Source organism: Lycorma delicatula, chromosome 7 (assembly GCF_047948215.1).
Source record: "Lycorma delicatula isolate Av1 chromosome 7, ASM4794821v1, whole genome shotgun sequence".
In the NCBI taxonomy this organism is placed as follows: domain Eukaryota; kingdom Metazoa; phylum Arthropoda; class Insecta; order Hemiptera; family Fulgoridae; genus Lycorma; species Lycorma delicatula.
In genome coordinates, this window is record NC_134461.1 from 144,525,144 (window position 1) to 144,550,844 (window position 25,701).

Here is a 25,701-nt window from a genome sequence, read left to right on the forward strand (position 1 = left end):
ATTAAAATCAGTGATGAAAGAACACGGTTTTGTAACTACTGATGATATTAAAGCAAATTCATCATGAACCTTAAAGGCCATTTCAAATGGACAGCTTCACAAACTGTAAACACAGCTGGGAAAAGTGTGTTGAATAGGGAAGGGGAGTACTTTGATGGAGGCAAGGAACAGTAATCTGTAAAATTAATAATAAATATTAAAAAAATTAATTTTCTGAGCAGACCTTATATAACCACAAAAAATTAAAAACCACCCTAACTGGTTTGTTCACATTAAAAACCATGTAAACCACCAAATTTGCCACTTAATTTGTATCCTAATAATTTTCAGTATGGCTTCATTTTGCCCTTTGAGAAGTAATCAAGGTGAAATATTTTACCAACTGTAACTAAGAAATAAAGCACTTAAGAACAAATATATGTAATAAGAACTTTTTTCCTTACATTAAAATCCAAAATCAGTTCCTGATGTACTGTGATGCAATTTTAAATTATTTAACTAGTTAGCATTATGACTAACATACAACATTTGTTATGAAATATAATGACTAATATTTCTTTGCTGTAATTTGCATACCATGACCCACAATTACACATTAAAATTTACATAAAATGACCTAATTTTATTGGTGCAGTATCAACATTGAGATTAATACAAAATATTAATGAAATAGCTAATTTAAACAATCTAACCTTTAAATACGGAATGTATGAAATGAAATCGTATATTGATAATAATATAACTTAAAAGAATTAAAGTATCATTAACTAACTCTATTTAATGTCTCTCCACTCCGTGGTGGAGAGAAAGTGGAACATTTACAATAACTAGAGGAAAATATATTTTGTAATTTTCCTCTTCAAAAAAATTGAAAAAGTTACATTAGAGGCAACTATTTATAGATTACATTTCACAGGGATTTTTCAAAAAAGTAATCAATGCAGAACAATGGGACAAATTATTTTTTTAATTCTTTATGTAAACTACATCTAAAAAATTAATTAAACTTATATTTGTGTAAGTGTAGAACTGCAGTACTTTACATTTGAGGTCAGAAAGAGGGAAATTTTTTGAGTAGCCTTCATATAAAAAGTAAGCATTTCTGAACCTAATTTTTATATAAATTTTTTTTATTGTTTTAATACAAGATTAAACCTGTAAAATTTGTCAGGAATCTTGTATTGTTTATTTATATACATTACAAATACAAGTTTTAACTTTAAAAAAAAAATGTCATGTGAGATTATGAAAAAAATTACTTAAGGTAAAACTATCCATACTGGATGCACCTTCAGTAGAAGTAAACAAGAATTAAGGAGAATAGATAATATGAATAATAATAAATCAGAAGAGATAATGTGATAAGAAATGTAATTTGCATACTACAACCGTGTTAACAAAATTTTTTATATCATAAATTTTATAAAAGTTTTATTCAAAATTTGATGGCTCATAATAATACAGTTGAAACTCGATATTACGAAAACCTCAATTTTACAAATTTTTTACTGCACCGTGACATTTTAATAAAACTATTGGTCTAAGATCCGGCAGCTGATTTCTGCAGCTACCTGTGTTTTTTAAAGAAACTTGATTTAAATGAATGATTAATGATAATTTAATATATTACTGCCGGATTGTCTAGCAAAAATTGGCCACAATTACCTTAAATTAAATATATTGTAATTAATTTATTTTAACGAATTGCAGCTATATTTTTTTAAAGAGAAGTAAACATCATTTAAAAGAAAATGATGTGAAGAATGTAAAAAAAAACGGTTGCCAGCTCTCAGTCAGCTGTAACCTCCAAGTTGCCTGGTGTGAATAGGTATGTTATTGTTAATTATTTACACTCATCGTGTTTTTCAAAAAAATTATATACTAAATTGCTGATTAATTTTTTCTGTACATGATAACACATGGTTGAATGTAAAAAAAATGGCTGCAAGCAGCAGTTGCCATTATTTGAAGTCTAAAATTGATTTTCAATGTCTTTATTTGAAAAAAATATATAAACATACACTTATAACAGTTGCTGTGCATTCTTGTTTACAACATGAAGCAGTGCATGCATTCCTTCTCTCATTCACTCATCCAGACTGAAAGTAGTCAGTTCAAATGGTTCAATGGATCAGGGGGTAATTAAAAATCTTAAACTGCACTACCAAAAAAGAATTCTGAAAAAAGTTGAAATATATTGTAGAAAATAATGAGACTATCCCTGATAATATTGTTGACTTCTGGAGGTACATTTCTGAATTATGAAAAGTATGGACCAATGATGTTAGCAATGAAACAATATTCCATTGTTTTTGTAAAGCTGGTTTCAGTACGGAATAAAGATCATATAGCACTAGTGCAGTTAAAAAGTCACTGGAATTTATTCCAAACAACTGGAAATGTCCAGTAACGAAGTTTCACTGGAAGATTTTGTCACTGCTGATGGACAGGTTACTATTGTTTCTGATTTTCCAGATGAAGACACACTTCATAGTGTTGGTAAGTCCTCTGAGCCAGTTGAAGAAGAGCTGATGATGACAAAAATTGCAAAGACTAGCAAAAGGAGAGAAAACCTACTGATGATGAGGTTTTGGTGAATTAAAACAAGCAGACTTGGACTACAGCTCCGGGATGAAGTACCTAACAATATTTTTGAGTATTTAAGTATATGTGAATCGTTTTTGAACATAGTACCTTATTCAAACACAGAAAACAAATGAAAATTACTCATTTTTTTGAGTAATAAATTAATAATGTATTAAAAATTATATGCTGTAAACATTACCTATCAGTATCTATCAAAAACTAAAGAATGCATTAGGATTAGTGCTTTTTTAACCAATTTAAAAAAAAAATGTTAGTGTATTCATTTTTTGAGTTATCATTGTGAAAAAATTATGTGCTAGAAATAAAAATACAGTTAACATACAACTGAATACAACAAGCTTTTAAGAATAGCCTACATCCATTCAAAGTACAAGGTATGTCCTTACCTGAGATACATACTTTTGTATCTGTAACACATAACATAAAAAAAATACATACACATTTTTTTTTCTACAGTGCTATTAAAAAAATAACTGTACTTAATTTTAATTCATCATAAAACGGGATAAAACATTTGTAAAAAGAATTAGACTGGGAATTCTTGTTACATCTATATAATAAAAACCTCTATTTAACAGATTTTTTCCAGGATTTTCGATTTTCTTATATGGAGGTTTGACTGTAATAGAAAAAAATTCAATAAAAAGAATTTTTACTTATTCAACTAATCTAAATTTATTGGTCTCTTATACTTAGCAAGGGTTAATTTCAATGTCAAAATTAACAAAGAATAGTTATCTATGTTCTGTTGCCAAGCTAAGGTAAATAACAAAATGGATGTTCATATAAAAACTGAGCAATGAATCTGACTTCAAAATTCTGAAAATAAACAAATCTTTTAAGCATACTATTCAATTTAAACTAAACTACTATCAAACAATGCTAAAAATTAACAAAAAAGAATGAAAATTTCATATTTAACAAATTTCATTACCAAAATTATTCCTGTATGTTATTATCCTATCGACTGTAAAATGTAAACTCATTTTCACTAAATAACAAATCTTAATGGCATAATATAATCTGAAAACAATGAGGAAGGAACTGGGAACTAATATTACGCGGTATAAAAATCGTGCAATAAATCTTCATTGATATGAACAAAATGGTAAATTACAGAAAGTAACTATTGTTTACATTAATGATTTAACGTGGAAAATATTAATGTTTTCCTGTAGATATGAGTTTAGTTGATAACAACTGAAATATTTGAAAGCATGGTGGGATATATACATTTTATACCTGTTTAAAAGTAACTAATTGACTATTAATAATGCAACCATATTAGCTAGAAAGGAACAAACGGAAAGATCACACAATGGAACTAATAGAATACATCATACAACTAAGCAAGAAAATGAATTCAGCCTTTTCAATGAAATTCTGAAAGATTCAAAAGGCTTTATCCATTTAATTAATTATATACTTTGCTTATTCTTTTTGTAAATATTGCATTCTAATAATAAGTAATCCAAATTAAGCTAAGAATGCATTCAGAATAGAGTTAGAATATTAGCTAATAAACCAATTAGGGCACCTTTTAAGTCTCTAAGTACGGTAATGTCCCTTTGACTATTTTATTATCATATATTTTAGACTACTCTCTTAATAAGAATCTGACAAACGGACAAGCTTTTAATGTTATGTACAGAAATTCAATGTGTCCAGTTTCCCAAGTAGTTTATGCTCTTGAAAGCTTTTCAACTCACAGGTTCAAAAAATGTATTTTATTTGCTACTAGAACCGAAGAAAAAAATATAAAAAACAAAAAAACAGTTCAGAAAAAAGATGAGGCAGTGGTTTTTAAACCAGTATTTTATGCCACTAATAATTTTTTAATTCCTTGGAGTCTAAATTTGTCAAGATTTTCTTTTGTTTCGTGAACATTTAAGATTAATAATGCAATTTTTAGTTTCTATACTTGTTTTTGTGTAATTAGTTAACTGCTGGGGTCAGGTTTTGTGATTAAATTTTACAGAAGTAGACTAAATAGTGCATTTATTATATGTAAATGTTCAGTATATTTGTTTAAACCACCAAGCTACTGTTAAAAAAATTAAGGGAATTAACTGCTACTGAGTAGTTAAAAAGATTCCTAATTAAGACAGTTTTGGATGTACAGGATGATTCAAAGAAACGGGAAATTTTGAAAGTTGTGTTGGTAGCTGTGGGCATTGGTACCACTTGATAAGTGGCGCCAGCCTCTCTAACCTAACCTGCCATTTAGTTTTCATGGATCCTTGGAGTGGTGCGCAACGTGCATTTGCTATCAAAGCATTTTACAAAAACAATGTCAGTGTGGCGGGAGCGCGTAGAGAATTTCGCAGTCATTTTAATCTGGGACGGCACGACTGTGTTCCATCAGCACATGCAATTAAAACATGGATATCTAATTTTGAGGAAACTGGTTCGGCAATGAAAAAGAAACTTCCAGGCCGTGGGCGAACCGTCCGTACACCACAGAATGTTCAAGCTTTACAAGATGCTGTCACACGAAGTCCACATCGGTCAATCCGTTCGTCTCTCAGCATCTTTACAATTGCATAGTTCAAGTGTTCGAAGAATGTTAGTGAAGGACTTGCAATACCAGCATTACAAGTTGCAGATCATCCAGGAATTGAGACTGAACGATGCAGTTGTGCGAGCACAATTCTATAATGTAATGCTTCAGAAGATAAATGATAACGAAGAGTTTCTTCACGAACTGTGGTTGTCAGACAAAGCGCATTTCCACCTCAGTGGATTTGTTAACAAGAAAAATTTCAGATACTGGGCACAAGAAAATCCTACGCAGCTACACCAGCGTCCGTTGCACAACTAGAAAGTGACCGTTGTGCTACATCATCTATACGGTGTTATAGGCCCTTATTTTTTTGAGGATGACAACGGTCTTGCGATTACAGTGACGTCGGCTCGTTACGTAGCCGTGCTTGAAACCTTTGTTGTGGAACAACAAAAGAGATTTCCACCGATTCTTAACACAGCCTGGTTTTAACAAGACGGAGCAACATCACATACTGCACGAATATCGATGGCAGCTGTACGCCGATTGTTTGGACGTGTCATTTCATGAAATGGTGACATTAGATGGCCTCCCAGATCGCCTGATCTCTCAGCTTGCGATTACTTTTTGTGGGGTCACCTTAAAAGCAAAGTTTTCCACAGTAGACCTGCTACAACGGAAGAACTGAAGGCAAAGATCCGAGAAGCAATTACGGAAATTCCAGTTGAGATGTTACATCAAACCATGAACGATTTAACGAAGAGACTTCGTGAGTGTTTACGTAGAAGAGGAGGTCACCTGGAAGATGTCATCTTTAAAAAATAAACTAAAATTTATGTATCCTAAAATGGCAACATTTGTACAATTACATGAAATAAAATTCATTTTCTAAAAAAAAATTTTTCATTAACGTTATTTAGTTTTTTAAATTTCCCGTTTCTTTGAATCACCCTGTATTAGAAGATGCTATCATTTTTTTATGAATATATTGCAAATGCCCATTTAATTAAAAGAGGCTTTTAAATAAAATTTTATTTTAACAAGTACTTCAATTTTAAAATATTGTAAATTGTTAATTATCTAATTTCAGCTTTTTTGTTTCTCACTTGTAACTAAAGCTGGCTTTCCTTAAGTAATAATTTAGTGTTCTATAATAAAACTTTAATGATGATGACTGTCAGTAACACTATGTACACATATACTACGTAATCAAAAAATTGTAAATAAATTAATAAAAATATAAATTACAGTAGTCCCCCCATTATCTGTACCCTGTTTAACTGACTCTCCGGGTTAACCACTGAACCCCCTAAAATTACAGTTTAATTGTCTCTTTGGTTAAATGGCCCTCTAATTTTTTATAAAATAATTAATCTTTCAACTTATTTTTTATGATTTAGTTTATATGATTTAATGTAATTAGACCCTATAGAGTACAGTACTGTATTAGTTACATGTAATAATAGCTATACCCACATGCAAAGGAAAGATTTTTTATGAAATGTAAAATACGGTACACACGTAGACTTTATACGCTACTGTATAACACCATGTCTGATTTGTACATTTCCTCAGCTAGCCTGACATAAATAAAAAATCTACGCTGTAATCTCTTACATTAATTTCACACCATTGATACATTAAGCGGTTTTATTTAAAAACTTTTTCAACATGATGATATCATAACTGGGTTATAATCTTGAAATGAAGACTCATAAAATCACCACATCAGTTGTGTTTTGAATGGTATGATGTAAAGTGGTGTCCACAGAGTGAAAAATTATTTTATACAGCATGTACGTATATATTATAGCGTTATGAAAAATAACTGCCTTTTAATTAACAGATGTACAGAGTGCATAGAGTATTTTGTTCATTAAACTTTAGTGTAAGTTCAGTATGGTACAGTAATTTGTAACCCACCGGGTTGGTCTAGTGGTTAACGCGTCTTCCCAAATCAGATGATTTGGAAGTCGAGAGTTACAGCGTTCAAGTCCTAGTAAAGCCAGTTATTTTTACACGGATTTGAATAGTAGATCGTGGATACCGGTGTTCTTTGGTGGTTGGGTTTCAATTAACCACACATCTCAGGAATGGTCGAACTGAGAATGTACAAGACTACACTTCATTTACACTCATACATATCATCCTCTGAAGAATTATCTAAACGGTAGTTACCGCAGGCTAAACAGGAAAAAGAAAGAAAGAAGTACAGTAATCTGTAAGATTCCTATATAATTTCATTTATTCAGTATAGTGTAATCAGTTTCTTATGTATCAACAGCTACAAATTTTTTAGTTTTAGCTAACCTTTAAAATTCCACACAGTTTACTTTTTACCTGTACTTACAGTTACGAGCTGCAAGAGAAAACATGAGGTAGTTTTGACTGAAACTAAACTGTGAGCATTAAAACAATTAAATAAAATTCAATCAGTAAAATCATTGCATTATATTTAGGTGTTGGTGAAACTACGGTTAATGATTGGGAAAAAACCGTTCACAAACTGTAGCATATAGCACACAGCAAGGCAGCCAGATGGCTCTTCAGTCAAGGTGTACCTTAAAATACCTGTACTAGAGTTACTAGACGAGGCACTGTGGATGCGGTTCCTTCAAGAAAGAAAACAAAGAACAACTATCAGCAGACCTTTGTTAACAGAAAAAGCTATTATTCTGAATGGAAAACTCACTTCAGGAAGTGCTGGCAGCAGCTGTATTAAAGACTCCTTTACAGCAAGCGAAGGATGGTTGGTTAAATCGCTGGAAAGAGTGCTATGGAGTCCATACCATTAAATTCATCTGGCGAAAACTTATCTGCCAAAAATTATCAGACCAAGCTGCAGCAGAAAACTTTATAAACTTCATAAAAAAAAATCATCAATGGAAAAAGTTAGTTTAGAACAACTGTATAATGTTGATATGACAGGGCTCATATATAAGGCGCTGCCAAATAAAATGACGGCCATTTGAGCATGAATACACTGCTCCAGAATGTAAAAAATCAAAAGACTGGAACTATAGCCATAAGCTGTAATGCAAGTGGGACTTGTAAACTTCCACTTTTTCTAGTAGGAAAGTTTAAAAATCCAAGGTCACTGAAAAACATTAATAAAAAGATGTTACTGGTGTATTACACAGCACAAAAAAATTGCTGGATGAATGTCATTATTTAAAAAATGATTTCAACATGAATTTGTTCCTAAAGTAAAACAACAACTAAGAAAATTAAATTTACCTGAAAAAGCCTGAACAATTGTGTCATCCTGCTTCTAATAAGCTTGTAGAAGATAACATTAGGGCTCAGTTTCTACCGCCTGATGGATCAAGGGGTAGTACCCATCATACGTTACCTTTTAGTTTTAATAGGGTTAATTATATCAAAAGTATGTCATATATAGGGCCTTAATTTTTTTTTTTTTTTGCTTGATGTTCTAGCCACATAAGTTTGAGGTTTCTCCGTGGGATATGGGAATGGAATGGTCCAAAAACTTTTTTCGGTTTAACCGACTACCCGTCAGTCCCGACTAAGTCAGTTAACAAGGAAACTACTACTCAAAACCCTTGGCCTAGTTTACCAAAATAGTGCAGCCTAAGGGTTTATACAACAAAGATCAAACCCACCTGTAGTCTCAACCTCACGAATATATTTTTTTTTGTCTTCAGTCATTTGACTGGTTTGATGCAGCTCTCCAAGATTCCCTATCTAGTCCCAGTCATTTCATTTTGGTACACCTCCTACATTCTACATCCCTAACAATTTGTTTTACATATTCCAAACATTGCCTGCCTACACAATTTTTTCCTTCTACCTGACCCTCTAATATTAAAGCGACTATTCCAGTATATCTTAATATGTGGGATATAAGTCTGTCTCTTCTTTTAACTATACTTTTCCAAATACTTCTTTCTTCATCGATTTGCCGCAACACCTCCTCATTTGTCACTTTATCCACCCACCTGATTTTTAACATTCTCTTATAGCACCACATTTCAAAAGCTTCTAATCTTTTCTTCTCAGGTACTCCGATCGTCCAAGTTTCAATTCCATATAAAGCAACGCACCAAACATATACTTTAAAAAATCTTTTCCTGACATTTAAATTAATTTTTGATGTAAACAAATTATATTTCTGACTGAAAGCTCATTTCACCTGTACTATTTGGTGGCATTTTATGTCACTCCTGCTTCGTCCATCTTTAGTAATTCTACTTCCCAAATAACAAAATTCTTCTACCTCCATAACCTATTTTCCTATTTTCACAATCGGTGATCCATCTCCATTATTTCTACTACATTTCATTACTTTCATTTTGTAATTGTTTATTTTCATGCGGTATTTCTTGCATAGGACTTCATCCATGCCGTTCATTGTTTCTTCTAAATCATTTTTACTCTCAGCTAGAATTGCTATATCATCAGCAAATCGTAGCATCTTTTTATCTTTTCACCTTGTACTGTTACTAGGGATCTAAATTTTTCTTTAACATCATTAATTGCCAGTTCTATGTAAAGATTAAAAAGTAACGGGGATAGGGAACATCCTTGTCAGACTCCCTTTCTTATTACGGCTTCTTTCCTATATTCTTCCATTATTACTGTTGCTGTTTGGTTCCTGTAAATGTTAGCAATCGTTCTTCTATCTCTGTATTTGAACCCTAATTTTTTTTAAAATGCTGAACATTTTATTCCAATTTACGCTTTCTAATGCCTTTTCTAGGTCTATAAATGCCAAGTATGTTGGTTTGTTTTTCTTTAATCTTCCTTCTAATATTAATCTGAGGCCTAAAATTGCTTCCCTTGTCCCTATATACTTTTTCTGAAACCAAATTGGTCTTCTCCTAACACTTCCTCCATTCTCCTCTCAATTCTTCTGTATAGAATTCTAGTTAAGATTTTTGATGCATGGCTAGTTAAGCTAATTGTTCTGCATTCTTCATATTTATCTGGTCCTGCTTTCTTTGATATCATGACTATAACACGCTTTTTGAAGTCTGATGGAACTTCCCCTTTTTCATAAATATTACACACCAGTTTGTATAATCTATCAATCGCTTCCTCACATGTACTGCGCAATAATTCTACAGGTATTCCATCTATTCCAGGAGGCTTCCTGCCATTCAAATCTTTTAATGCTCTCTTAAATTCACATCTCAGTATTGCTTCTCCCCTTTCATCCTCTTCTTTCTCTATAACACCATTTTCTAATTGATTTCCTCCATATAACTCTTCAATATATTCCACCCACCTATCGACTTTGGCCTTTCATATTATAAATTGGTGTACCATCTTTGTTTAACACATTATTAGATTTTAATTTATGTACCCCAAAAGTTTCCTTAACTTTCCTGTATGCTCAGTCTATTTTACCAATGATCATTTCTCTTTGCACTTCTGAACACTTTTCTTTAATCCACTCTTCTTTCACTAGTTTGCACTTCCTGTTTATAGTATTTCTTAATTGTCTATCGTTCCTTTTACTTTCTTCATCATTAGCATTCTTTTATTTTCTACGTTCATCCATCATCTGCAATATATCGTCTGAACTCCAAGGTTTTCTACCAGTTCTCTTTGTTCCGCCTACGTTCGCTTCTGCTGATTTAAGAATTTCCTTTTTAACATTCTCCCATTCTTCTTCTACATTTTCTACTTTATCAGACCTCTTGCAATGTCCTCCTCAAAAATCTTCTTTACCTCCTCTTCATCAAGCTTCTCTAAATTCTACAGATTTATCTGACACCTTTTCTTCAGGTTTTTAAACCCCAATCTACATTTCATTATCACTAAATTATGGTCGCTATCAATATCTGCTCCAGGGTAAGTTTTACAGTTGACGAGTTGATTTCTAAATCTTTGCGTAACCATGATATAATCTACCTGATACCTTGCATATCGCCTGGCTTTTTCCATGTGTATATTCTTCTATTATGATTCTTAAACTAGGTGTGGGCAATTACTAAATTGTAGTTCGTGCAAAACTCTATAAGTTGGCCCCCTCTTTCATTCCTTTTGCCCAGCCCATATTCACCCACCATATTTCCTTCTTTGCCTTTTCCAATACTTGCATTCCAATCTCCAACTATTATTAAATTTTCATCTCCTTTTATGTGTTTAATTACTTTATCAATTTCTTTATATACACACTCTACCTCATCGTCATCATGGGCGCCTGTAGGTATATAGACATTAACAAGCGTTGTCAGTTTAGGTTTCAATTTTATCCTTATTACAATGATTCTATCGCTATGCATTTTGAAATATTCTACTCTCTTCCCTATCTTCTTGTTCATTATGAAACCAAAAGTCATTTTCCTCTTCCCACCGAACTTTGCTAATTCCTACTACATCTACATTTATCCTATCCATTTCCCTCTTTAAATTTTCTAACCTACCAACCTTTTTTAGACATCATGTATATAATAAGAAATATAAATTAAATATAATTTAATTTCTATTTTCATATTTTGAAGGAAAATAAATCATTAGAAAAAAATCTTAAATTAAGTTAATATCAAAATTGCAATCTTATGAACTAAAGCTTGACAAAATATGCGTAACTAAAGGTTAAAGAAATTTGCCTACAAGTCATTAATCAATTTTTAAACTTTAATATTTTATTAAATACCAGTATCACTGTTCAAACACGTAGAATGTACATGTAACTGTCTTTCTGAAATAGACAAACAGAAAACTATACAGCCAATTTTCCATACTTAATTTTTATTTGGTTGTTAGGAAATGGTTTTGAAAGTCTGTAATCTAAAATTTAATCCATCTAAACAAATTCACTATTAGAATAAATAAATTTTAAGAAATTTCATTGTTTGATCCTACAAATATCAATCTTATACCTAAAAAACAATCCTTGAAAAGGCCACAATATGTTGTCAGTCTGATGATTTGGTTAGAATCACAAGAGTTATCCAACCAGAGTTTGTCTAATCACTGGTGAGTTCTGAATGATGCAGTCTTTTTGCAGACAATAGACCTCTCAATATTATCAAAGAACAACTGTTACTAGCAGAAGCGACAGCACTCTCTCTCCCTCACAGCCTTGTGTGCAGCTTCCTATGGAATATGAATATTTCCTAACGGAAATATCCATCTTGACCATCCTTGAATCCATTTTGACTAGTTTTGATGTGATGTCTGTACATAAGTATGTATATATCTTGCATAACTCAAAATCAATTAGCCGTGGAAAGTTGAAATTTTGGATTTAGGACTAGCTATGTCTGTCATCTAATTACGCACTTCCCCTTTTGATTGCAATCAACTAGACCAAAGTACCCAATATCGAAAAAATTTGGATTTAGGAATTTTTCTGCAGTAATAAGCCTTCATCAAGTGCTTTTCAACAATATAATAAGTGACACTTATTTTCATTAGTTCCAGAGTTATAGCCAAATAAAATTTTAATTAATAAAATATTTGGATCTTGGATCTGGATTTGGATCTTAAGTCATAATAACCGTTATGTCACAACAATATACTATAAACAACGTACATACTGTATTTATATATTAACAGCATATCAAATCTACCAAGAAAGAAATTTTTGGTCACTATATTCGATATGTCATATCTGATGTCACTATCAATGATACTTACTGTACTACATTACTGATAAGTCACTTCTGTCCATCATTATAAGCGATAAAATGTTGCACTGCAGAAAAAAATAAATCATAATAACCGATACATCACTACAACCGATGTAATTATAAACAATATACATACATACTGTATTTATGTATTAACAGCATACCAAACCAACCAAGAGACAAGTTTTTGGTCATTACATCTGATGTCACTATAAACGATACTTACAGTATATGTAATTTAATAGGTGTATAAGGAAGTCATGTAGTGTCTACATCAGATTTTGGTACTAACGTATTAACGCCACTGCAGCTACAGCTTTATTTAAAAACAAAGTAGTCAATTGAATTTTGGTGGAAAATGAAGTCTCTTTATTAATTTTAATAAATGGTTATTTATATTTATTTATTTTATAAATATAATTTAACCAAACTTAACCTATGCTCGCTAACCTTGACTAATTAACACCGTAATTTTTTGAGTATTTATTTAATAAATTCAGTAATTATTGCAATTAATTTAAATAATCAAAACACTCCTGTTAATTAGTCAAGGTTAGCGAGCGAAGCGAGCGTAGGTTAAGTTTGGTTAAATTATATTTATAAAATAAATAAATATAAATAACCATTTATTAAAATTAATAAAGAGACTGTTTTGAATCTATGTTAAACTCTATATTGGCCCATTTTCCACTGAAATCCAATTGATTACTTTGTTTTTAAATAAAGCTGTAGCTGCGATGGCGTTAATACGTAAGTATCCAGATTTTTTAATTTGTAATTGTGCATATTTTCCCAAACTTCTACACTTAGTACGTAACTATATATATATATTTATTATCAATGCATGAAACATTACCATTTTCACTTGGTGTCCTGATTGTAATTCCATCAGGTGGGAAATCAACAAATTCCTGGTTTTCAGTTTGTGGTGGTATAGTCTGAATAGCAAGTAAAAATGTACAGTCTGGAAAATGTCTCCTGTGTTCAGCTATTGGATCATCTCCTTCTTCCCAATGACCAACCATAACATTGCAGAAAGCACATTTGACCTTAAACAAATAAATTATAATGAAAACGATGTAACATACTAGACTATATTTTTTAGGAGGCTTTAGTATTACTGTCTTTCTGTTATTAAATGATTTAATAAATTTATTAAATGATTTATTTAAATGATCTAATTTATTTCATTAAATTATAATTAAAAGAAAATAAACATTTGGTTTATTAAAAAATAAATAAAATAGAAGATAAGAATTAACTTTTTTTTATTAACTTTTGTGGATTCACCATATTGGGAAAAAACATAATTTAAAATATTTCTGATAAATAATATATATATATATATATATATATATATATTATTATATATATATATATATATATTATTATATATATATATATATATATATATATATATATATATATATATACATAGTCATGTACAAATGTAGTGTTAAATTTGTACATTATCTCTATTTTTACATAATCTCTAGATAATATATTTTTATTGTAATAAAACAATCAAAATACAGTAAGAAAGAGTATTTCAAAACACTCACTTTTAGTTACTAACACTTCAGCAGCTTCCTTACATCTTCAGCTACTAAAGTACAGTAATATCAATTATTTAAGAATTCAAAAATAAATTACATAATACAGAAAAAAAATGTGTTTATTGAGTATATTTTAATGATGTTTGTGAAGATGCTGATATGCTATAATAACACAAATAACAAAGGGGAAGTGTTCATATAATTAGACAATTAATAAACACCTTGAGCAAACTAGTGTTGATTTTTAAGACATTCTCATATAAAATTAACAAGTTTTCTTCACAGAATCAATATTAATTAATTTTTTTTAAAATAATACTAATTAAAATATAATTTTAAGTATCCTGAATTTGGCATCAATGTGCTGAATGCATAAATATATATACATTATGCAAAATACATATACATGTGTATTTATGTGCATAATGTAAATGTAATTTCCTAAATTTATTTTCTTTTTTTTTTACAATAGGTTATTTATTACCATATATTACTAATTTTTCAACAATTTTTTATTTTAAAATTGTTAATTTTATGATGCTGCTCTGATTAAGGTTTTATCACAGTCCCTTTAATCCTTCCAGGCAAATGGTGAGATATATATCCTTGGAGTAGCCCTCATTTCTGATGTTACCTATTTATACAGATTACATTATTCATGTGTACATATCAGTACTGATCAAAATGAAATATTTATTTGCCATTTTACAAAATTTATCCTCATTATTACAATGTATGTGACCTAAGTGAAGTACCTGATATGTACTTAAAAATATATATGATTATATGTATATTTAATATATTAAATATATATATTATATAGAAAAAATACACCAATAATGTTGTTCTCTGTGAAAATAGTAACTTTCACAATGGCTTAGTTTTTTGTGAACAATTATGTTAATAGGACTGCACCTGCACTTCCATTTACCTACTATGCTGATTTTCACTGCTCAAAATTTTCAAACTCTGAGAGAAAGGAAACAAAAAGCCTTTTCGCAACATATCTGAAGGGGGCACTTAATTTTCATCAGAACAGCCATACTACATTCAAAACTCACAAAGGGTCAGGTTGAACATTTTATATTTCAGCTTATAAGGAGGTTGGATACCTCCTTATATCAGTCATACATTCTGTGCACAGACAGGTTGTTCCTTACAGATCTCCGGACCCATTCTTAGTGGTTCTTAATTCCCAGAGGAAGAAAAATTTTTATTGTAGCATATATTTAAGCTGATCAACACAAAATAATTGACCAGTAAAGTAATTCCCTGATTTCACAAGTAATTGCAAGTAGGATACATAAAGGTCTTGTGGATACAAGCTGACCCTACAAGATTCTTCATGCTGAGGTGCCAGAATTTGAAGGGCCAATGTAACTTCAATTTTATACGGTATGCAATTACTTATGGACTGGCTCAGGAACTTTATTTCCTGTTCAATAGCTATACAATAAAACAAATGGCTGAAATGTCAGACCAAATAAACATAGTAGCTCTGACAAATTCATGTTCTAGTTTATTAAGCCTGGATAATAAATAAACTTTAAAATTAAGAAAATCTGACTGTCCTTTATTTAAAGACCCTATCTCTATTAAAGTATCTCTGGTAGAAGAGATAATAACATGTTCTTACATAATTACTAAATATTGAATCAGCTTACATTTCATTAGTATTCATTATGTAATCCATAGTGTAACATACATATTTCACTTTGCCCACTCACATTACTCATTCTAATCTAGAGGAACTTTTAATTTTCAAAAATTAAATAAAAAAGGTAAAGTAATACCGTATCACTCTCCCGTGTGTAATAAAATCCAGCTCTTGCCAAGCTTTCTGGTGTTACAATGTATGGTTTGGGCCAGGATTCAAATGACTGCAATCTTGCTAATTCATTTTCCTGGTACATTGTTCTCAAACTGCGAGTTATTTGAACTGAAATGTCTCTTCGGATAATTGAAGGTGGTGATGAATATTGCAATCCTGGAGAAGTTGGTGAAGACACCAAAGAATCAGTTCGATCAGAAACTGGCAACAAGGCTGATAAACTACTGCTACTGCTTCCCATACCTTCAATAGGAACATTTCCAGAATTGGCTGGATTAACGACGAATGGGCAACGAGGATCAAGCCATCTGTGCCTGGTCATAACCTTATCACCATAATTCCATTCAGAAATTCTACCTCCACAACTAAAACACTGCACTTCAAGTCCTTGTCCCATGTAATAAAATCCTGCTTTAGCAATTCTTCTAGCATCAACAACTGCGTTGGCAGGCCAATTTCTAAATGTTCTTAATCTACTCGACTCAAAATTCATATTGAAATTTTAGCATAACGCAAATGAAGAAATCGATTCTGTGAAAAAATAATTTTTAACTGACACTAATTAACACTATTACTTCCTTAAATACTAATTTTAAAAAACGTAAATAAAACTTTAAGGCTACATCTGAAATATGCTTGATGAAAAATTATAACGCGAACTAATAAAGAAATAATACTGAAGTAAAATAAACACGACCGTAGTATACTGAATCCCAAAAGATTTTACAATCACGGTAAAGGTTGTAAATAAAAATACTGTATACTTTGAAAGACAACGGGTTAACCTAGCACTACTAATCTAAATAGCAACTATACAGAATACCAAATTCAAGAAATATAGAAAAAAAATGTTTTGAATCTTAAATTTAAATATTCATTTAAACTGAATAAATTCAGAAATTTAATGATCACCCATAATATGATGATTTTATTATATGATGTAATATTATTAGATATGCAGTTCATAATACAAAATTACAAATATAACAATCAGGATTTAATAAAAGAAAACAGTTTATATAATTGTTTATTCCATAAATTCAGACTTCTTATATTTATATGACTTATTACATTTTACTTCCATCTTCCTTCAGTAATTTATTGAAATTTAAACTTTTACAAACAATATTCCACTTGCAAATGTTTATGTTGCCTTACTTGTTTAAACGTAGGTTATGTTAGTCAATATTTTTATAGGTTATATTTTGTGTAAGATATTGTGGTGCAGTAATTAACTAGTAATACGGTTGTCCGTGTGTAATGAGTTATTTGGTTATATCAAATGTTTAAATTTTTATTAAACGGTAGTTAATTATGTAGTTATAGTGGACTATGTTAATTTTTTTTTGAAACTAAAAGGTTAACCTTAACTTTTTTTTAGTCATTTTGTGTTCGATTGTTGCGAGTGCATTGTGCAATAACAAAATGAGATGCCATTACGAAGTATTAAATGTCTCTAGAGATGCTACTCTTGATGAAATTAAGAAAGCATATAAAAAATTGGCCATTACATGGCATCCAGATAAGAATCTGGATAATACAGAGGAAGCTACTGAACAGTTTCAGTTGATTCAACAATCTTTTGAAGTTTTGAGTGATCCACATGAAAGAGCATGGTATGACGACCATAGGGATGCAATCTTAAGAGGTAAAGTTGGTAGTCAATATGAAGATGATAGTTTGGATGTTTACCAGTATTTTACACCATCATGTTATAAAGGGTTTGGTGATGATGAGAATGGATTTTATTCAGTTTATAGAGAAGTATTTAATAAAATTGCTGCTGAAGATTCTGAATATCAAACTGAAGGAGATAGTGATTTTGATTTACCAAATTTTGGTAAAAGCAATAGCCCATTTGAAGATGTAAAATGTTTTTATGGTTATTGGCAGAGTTATTGTACCAAAAAGTCTTATTCATGGCTTGATCCTTATGATGTTAGAACAGCACAAAACAGAAAAGTTGCTAGGATTATAGAAAAAGAAAATAAAAAGGCAAGGGATAAGGCTAAAAAAACACGAAATGAGGAAGTAAGAGAATTAGTTAATTTTATTCGTAAAAGAGATAAAAGAGTGCAAGCTCATGCTCAATATCTTCAAGAATTATCAGTAAAAAAGGCAAAAAAATCAGAAGAAAAACGTCGTGAAAAAATCAAAGAGCGTAAAGCAGAAATTGCTTCTCATAAAGAATCTGAGTGGGCAAGATTTTCAAATTTAGAAAAAGAATTAAAGGTTATCGAAGCCAATCTTGCCTCAGAGTTTGGTGAAGAAGTGTTAGATGAAAATTCGGAATCTGAGGAAAATGAGATAGATAAAAACCTATATTGTGTTGCATGTAATAAGTTATTTAAAACTACAAAAGCATTTCAGAATCATGAAAGTTCTAAGAAACATAAAGAAAAAATTCAAATTCTAAAAGAGACCATGCAAGATAGCTCTGATGATACTGGTCTAAAATCAGATAGCGAATTAGAAGATGAATATAATGAAATTACATATGAGAATGATTTTGAAGAAGAAATTTTAAGTGATGTAGAAATAGTAAATAATTGTAACACTGGTGAAAGTGAAGTTGAAGGAAATTCTCTTTATTGTAAGCCTTGTGAAAAATCATTTAAGACATTAAAGGCAATAAAAAATCATAAACTTTCAAAGAAACATATTATTAATGAAAAGCTATATGATGACAATATTAACGAAATTCTAAACTCAACATTAACATCCGAAGAAGAAATTAGTGATGAATTTGATTTAAATGATTCTAAAAGAAAAAGCTCAGATGAAAATTTGTATAAGGAAAAAATCACTGTAAATGATGGAGAGTTTATGAAGGATATAGAAAATATTTGTGCCGAAATAGATGAATTGTCAAAGAATGTAATAGATGAAGAAAATGTAAAAAGGTTATGCGATGAGTGGGATGAAATAATAAAAGGTGAGAGTGAGGAAGAGTTATCTCCCATGCACGACTCTGATTTTTTGGCTGATGAAAGAATTTCATCAACTGAAAATTTACTCAAAAGTGATAAGAAAGATAGTGAAACCCTCAACAAAAGTTATAAGAAGAAACCAACAAAAGAAAGCATTTTTACAAAATTGGAAGATAGTGATGATGATTTTGATTTTTCCTCCAAACAATCTAAAAAACAAAAAAAGAAATCAAAAAATAAACAACAGATACTGCAAAAAAATAAAGAAACATTAAGTAATAGTGTTGATGGTGTTCAACAAAACAATTTTGATGGAAAGTCAGATTTAAATAAGGAGAACCCATTTTCTTGTGACAAATATACTACAGAAGATAGTCATAGTGTAAGTAAAGAATTGAAATCAAATAAAACATTAAAACATACTGCAGCTTCTTCAAATGCAAATACTGTTAAAGTTAAGAAACAAAATAAAAATGATATTTCTGTAAGTAGTGTAATTGATACCAGTTCATCTTGTGTAATTTGTAAAGCTACCTTTCCATCAAAAAATAAATTATTTCAACATTTATCTGTTACCGGACATTCAGTTTATATACCTCAAAAATCAGATAGTCAAAAAGAAGCTGATAGAGAAAGTAGTAAAAAGAGTAAAACAAAAAGAAATAAAAAATAAATTTAATTAAAATATAATTATTTACATTAATGTAATTACTTGTTTGTATATTTCAATTTTATGAGCTGTATTAAAATTAATTACAGACATATTAAATGTGAATATTTTTGTTGAAATTTAATAATCTTTTCTTTTTTTTTCTTAATTACATTTCACTTTCTATTTGATTTTAAGTATTATCACAACTTTGTATCATGGCATGACAATATTACGCGCTAAAATGAAAAAAATTACTACACGCTGGTTCATAAAAAAAGAATGATGTATTTAAAGCATGAATTAAATATAAATACTTACATTATTTTATTTGTCAATTTTCCTACTCAAATAGTTTTGTTACATTCTCAATAAATTTTAATATGCTTGCCCTTCATCACTTGGCAAATGCCCATTCGATATTCAGTTTCTGTCCATACTTGTTGTACATAACTTATGGTTTGTTGAGATGGACAGTGCCTCTTTGGCCTGCCCATCTGCAATTTTTTTTCCAAAATTTGTTTAATACATTAATTAAAGTGTGGGTGCACCATCTTGTGGGAAATAAATTTGAGTTATTCAGATGAGCAAAATTATAGCCATTTAACACACCATAATAAAAATGTCCCAATTACATGAGCTTTCATTAAACCAAAGTAAACATTAACTCTAGGTGTGTCGCTCTTTCTCAAAGATTACGTCAGTTTACAGATTCAGATGTTTATGAATTGTGGCTCTTAATCATCCATTAATGTGAAATGTAGCTTCATCTATAATAATTATAAAATTTTAAAAATTATGCATTGTCAATAATTTTATATAAAATTTCTACAGCAAACTGGAAGTCTTTGTTCTTTTCCATTAATTCATGACCGTTTTTAGTATCACTAATGCAAATGCCATGTAATTCATTTTAAATATCTCTTTTGCAATTAATAAGTTTTATATGATTTGTATATTTAATGTTAATTAGACAAGATTAGCAAGCATTAGGTTACATTGATATCATATGAAGTTCAGGACACGGATTTGTTAGTTACACTATCTAACCTAGCCTTATGTACTAATCTAGATATAATTATCACATAAATACAGTATGTTAAATATATATTGAAGTAAAAATTTTAGGTGGTAGTGAATTAACAGAAAAGAACCAAACTTTTTTTCTATATCTTATGGTTTTATTTCTAGCAGTAATTTAATTTTATATGGTTATGAATGTTAACTTTTATGTAGATTTTATTGACTGATTATTTTTGGAACTTCTAACTGAAGGCTTCAACAAGTGATAAGATTTATTAGAACTTAGGATTGTAGATTGTTTAATTCATTCATTATTTCTTTTGATGGTGACTGTCCAGGCAAATTTTATTTGAGAACAGATCCTGTTTCTTTGAATCAGCTTCATTTATTGTTTTCATGGGCTGACTCCTTTTCAAATGTAAGTCTAAACACACATTGAAGTAAAATTATTGACGTCAGTTTGACGTGCCAAAAATATTGTGCTTTTACTTAAACAATAAACAAAGAAAAATATCTCAGCAACAATACAGAGACTAATGCAATGATTAAAATGACTGCTACATAAACTTTTCATTTGACTACTTTCAGTGCTGTTTACATAATTTCTCAAAATGCTCCTAATTACTTGTTCTGAACTACTCAAAACACACCATTCTTTTTTTATTAAACTGTATAGTAGCAGTGATTTTTTAAATGTATATTTCCACAATAGAACTAAAGCATTAGTATATTACTTTTAAAGCATTCAAACTGGATTTAAATAATATTAATCCGTTGTGTTAATATGTATATATATCTCAACCAATTTTACAGCTACTGCTGGGTTTGAGTGAGTGCGTATATACAAATGCAATTACTGCCACCACAGCTTGCAGGCTCGACATAACTGCAGATGTAGTATAGTGTAAGTGTAAATGTACTGGTAAACATGTAGTCAGGGACAGACTCATGTCCGTTACTGAGACGTGTAGTTAATTAAAACTCAACCACCAAAGAACACCAGTATCTATGGATTAGCATTCAAGTCCACATAAAAACAACACTGCTTTTACAAGAACCCAAATTTTAGAACTATTGATTAAAAAATCAGCTGATTTTGAGATGACGAGTTTAACCAGTGGACTAACGCAGCAGATAATTGTGTAAATATCAGATATAATTTTTTAACAAAGTATGTCGGGGTCTTTAATTAATTTTAATTATTTAACTCTGTTTATATTTCTTAGTCATTATACACAATGTAAAACATCCCTGGCAGAAAATTAATGTTACCCCACTGTTTTATTAATGAAAATCAAATCAAAGGAAATTACTCAGTAGCTGTTTTTCACAGTAACATCTTACTCACTTTCAAGAGTTACACATCTTAAGACATAAAAAAAATTTATTTTATAATTTTTAAAATGAATTATTGGTATATGAGGTATCTGTTAAATAAATAGATCAATGTGGAGAAATATCTTTGTTTGCATGTATTACAAATCAATGCTTTCCCCTTCATACTTACACACTGTTGTTTTCTACTGATCAACGGTGTAGAGGTGTTCAGTTCTGTCAACTGTTTTCTTCTATACTGCGTCAACCAACTCAAGACATGTTTCTTTAATAACATATTTCACTTTCGGAGAAGTTTCTACTTTCCAAATGTGGTTTAGTATTTAGGATGTTCCCATGTAGTAATGTTTGTCAGCCAAAAACTGCTTCCAAGAAAGTGCTGTGTGAGCAAAGCCATTGTCTCATGAAGAATAAAACCGTTTTGATCATTTTCACAGACTCTGTCAGCTTTGTCAAAACAATGCAGGTTCACTGCTGTGCATTCTTCCTAAACCACATCTTTGACATAAAAAAAACACAATGAGATTGGTTTGAATTTGCATTGAGAAATTTTTCTCATTTTTGGTGATTGTGTTTTCCAGTACACTGACTCGTTTCACGTCAGGATGATACTGGAAGATACAGCTTTTTTTTAAGTAATGATTTTTTAAAAAAGTTGGAGTCAACATCAAGTTGTTGCAGCATGTCAACACATCTTCCCTTGCAGTATTTGTTTTTCCTTTGGTGTGAAAATCCTAGGAACCATCTTGGCACAAACTTTTTTCATGTTGAGTTGCTCATGCACAAATTCCTACTCAGCGTCTGTCAATGCTCATAGCTTCAGCTCATTCAAATGCTGAGTCAGCAGTCTTCTTCGACAATCTGGCAAGCTTTCCTACATTTCCTTTGATTCTTGAAGGTCACCCAAGGCTTCATTAACTTCGCACTCTGATGTCCCACTGAAATTTTTTGTGCTGCTCAAATTCACACACCCAAACAATGCAGTCTTCTGCATAAACCTCAGAAAGCATTTGAAAATATTCTGTTGCAGTTTTGCAAGAAATTTCAAATTGAGGTTTCTCAACTTCTAAATTTGCATTATTCTGGCACATAACTGTACTAAATAATGACTCAACATCAACTAAACAGCCAAAAATGTTAACGTTTGTTATGTAGGTTCAGACACATTCAAGATCTTTTGCCAAAGAGCTCATCATCAATTCTCACAGTTTTCTGAAGAGATAGATAAGTAGTCTCAATATGTAATTAGCACACCTCGTAATAATATTATTACAATATTATTTGTAATATTATTACAAACTTATTTGTAGTATTATTAGAATCTTAATGACAAATCATAACTAAATATAGTTTGGTGATTTATTTTTTATATATACTTATTTATTTCAGCAGAAATTTAGTACTGTTACTAAAACAATTGCTGTCTGACAAATTACCACTCTGTTTTAAAAAAACATGATAAAAAAATTTTATCATTTGATATATAACTCCAATTTTCAAATGTTTATTATTATACTACTACCATTACTGATACAGTAAACTGAAATTACAAATGTTTATACGGTGAGGTAAAATCACAAAAAAGTAAGAAAGGTAATTATTACCATCCAGAATGAAGGCCATCCATAACTATATATTGATTGCAATATTTCACAAGTAATGTGGTGAATGAAGTATTTAAAGAATTTCTTCTTCGATTATTCTTTTAAGACCTCACCAGAAACAGATTAGGTCTTGTGTTCTGGGTAATGTCCAATACACACTTCAGCTGGTAGTTTGGCCATTTATGCAACCCCAGAACAGGAAACATTGGCATTTTGATAGCTCCACTAATGAGCACTATGTACTCAATTCTCCATTGAGCCCCAATCACACTGATAAACATAATTTTTGTTTCCTAACATGCGATACGATTTTAATCTGAATATGAACTCAGAATCTTTCTATCACCCACAATTTTTGAAAAATTTTAATTAAAGGATTTTTTTTTAATGTATAGTTAGCATTTTAAGCTCTTACATTGTGTTTTGTTAGCTCATTTTTTATTGTTTAACTTTTTTAACATAATTTGTAAGCTATAAATAAATAATACTAGACAAACAATTAGATCATATCATAGTCACATATTATGACATATCTAATACTGAAAGAGTGAGTCTTCATGGACAAGATTAATCATGTCTGTGCAGGCCAAAACATATAGCTGAAAACACAGCTGTGTTGTTTGTATTACGCACTGGATTTAGGAATGAATTAATTTTTTTCAATCTTATTGCTGTCTTAAATTTTTAACAGTGCTGTGTCATAATGCCTTGAAATTGTGTAAATGATGTGGATGCCTTTTGTTATGTATGTGCTGAGTTTACTGTAAAATCAAATAAAAAAAACATTACACCTTTAATTAAAAAAGCATATCATTTGTACTTTCAGTGTAAAATTGGTGACAGCATAACACGTGGGCTCCTCATATAGTATGCACTAATTGTTCTGTATATTTAGGAGGATGGTTGATAGGTACATGGAAGGCTTTCCATTTGATTGATGTACCTATGGTTTGGCGTGAACCAAAGGATCATGTAACAAATTGTTACTGTTTAACGTGTGTCTGGAATTTTTAAAAAATTTAAACATACTGTAAAATATTCTTCATTGCAACCAGGCCTGTACCTCACAGTGAATGTAAGTTTAGAAAGAAGCGATGTAGAATCGGGCAGTACTGAAGAAGACAATGATTTTGATTTATTTTACGTCTTATATCACAAGGTGAATTAAATGACTTGGTTAGGGATTTAAATTTATCAAAAAATCAAGTTGAACTGTTAGGATCATGACTGCAAGGTTGGAATTTACTTTAAAAAAAAAAAAATTTCAGGCTTTCGAAGCCGACAAAAAGAACTTTCTCAGTACTTTAATGATGAAAATAATTTGGTTTATTCCACAAATATTGATGAGCTTATGTTGCACTTGCGATAAGTTCATAAACCTGAGGACTGGCACCTTTTCATAGATTTGCCCATGTATAGTTTAAAAGTGGTTCTACTATACAACGGTAACAAATATCCTCGATACCAATCACTTATGGTATTAATTTGAGAGACATGCGATGTGATGAAAGACATTCTTGAAAAAATGAATTATAAAAAACATAGCTGGAACATATGTGGTGATTTTTGAAAGTTATGGCTATTTTGTCAGGTGTGCAGTAGTAGGCTGTACTAAGTACATGTGTTTTCTTTACGAATGGGACAGCCGAGCTAGGGATAAACATTATGTTACCAAAGAGTGGAAGAAATGAGACAACAACTCCAAATGGAAAAATATTATTCATGAGCCCTTAGTTACACCCAAAAAAATATTTTTACCCCCTTTCCATATCAAGCTAGGACTAATGAAAAATTTTGTAAAAGCAATGAAGATGGATGGATAGTCCTGAAGTTTTGTGCATAGTCAAAAATTTTCCTTCACTTGAAAGTAAAAAATTACTTGAAAGAATAACATACAATCAACACTGAGAACTATTGTGAACTTTACATCCTAAAAGACATTATCATGCAGAAAATTATTTATTGTGCATGCTAATACCTCCCCCACACCATTTAAAAAACATTCTACAGTCTGATCAGGAGGTATTGCCCACCTAGCAACATCAATTTTTTTTGTTCT

At 30.5% G+C, this 25,701-nt stretch overlaps 2 protein-coding genes across 3 annotated transcripts in view; one reads left to right on the top strand and one right to left on the bottom strand.

Moving 5' to 3' along the window:
* The window catches only part of LOC142327297 (death-associated inhibitor of apoptosis 2-like), a 71,366-nt gene extending 54,466 nt beyond the window's left edge, over positions 1-16,900 (bottom strand). The window contains exons 1-3 of one of the 2 annotated variants that reach the window (XM_075370207.1): positions 16,725-16,900; positions 16,064-16,632; positions 13,571-13,763 (exon numbers count right to left, since the gene is read on the bottom strand). In XM_075370207.1, coding sequence (XP_075226322.1) covers positions 13,571-13,763; positions 16,064-16,594 — 724 coding nt within the window. In that variant the 5' untranslated portion in view covers positions 16,595-16,632; positions 16,725-16,900. Of the gene's footprint in view, positions 1-13,570; positions 13,764-16,063 lie in introns of both variants that reach the window. The other variant, XM_075370206.1, reaches the window with a different exon arrangement.
* Positions 16,901-17,279: 379 nt separating this feature from the next.
* LOC142327403 (uncharacterized) lies at positions 17,280-19,835 on the top strand. Its single transcript, XM_075370436.1, has one exon. It carries the CDS (start codon positions 17,527-17,529, stop codon positions 19,702-19,704), a length of 2,178 nt encoding a protein of 725 aa, XP_075226551.1. The 5' UTR covers positions 17,280-17,526; the 3' UTR covers positions 19,705-19,835.
* The last annotated feature ends 5,866 nt before the right edge of the window (positions 19,836-25,701 follow it).

Bases quoted from the DNA above. Each gene is read 5' to 3' on its own strand.
- LOC142327403 (XM_075370436.1), top strand. From the start codon at position 17,527: ATGAGATGCCATTACGAAGTATTAAATGTCTCTAGAGATGCTACTCTT.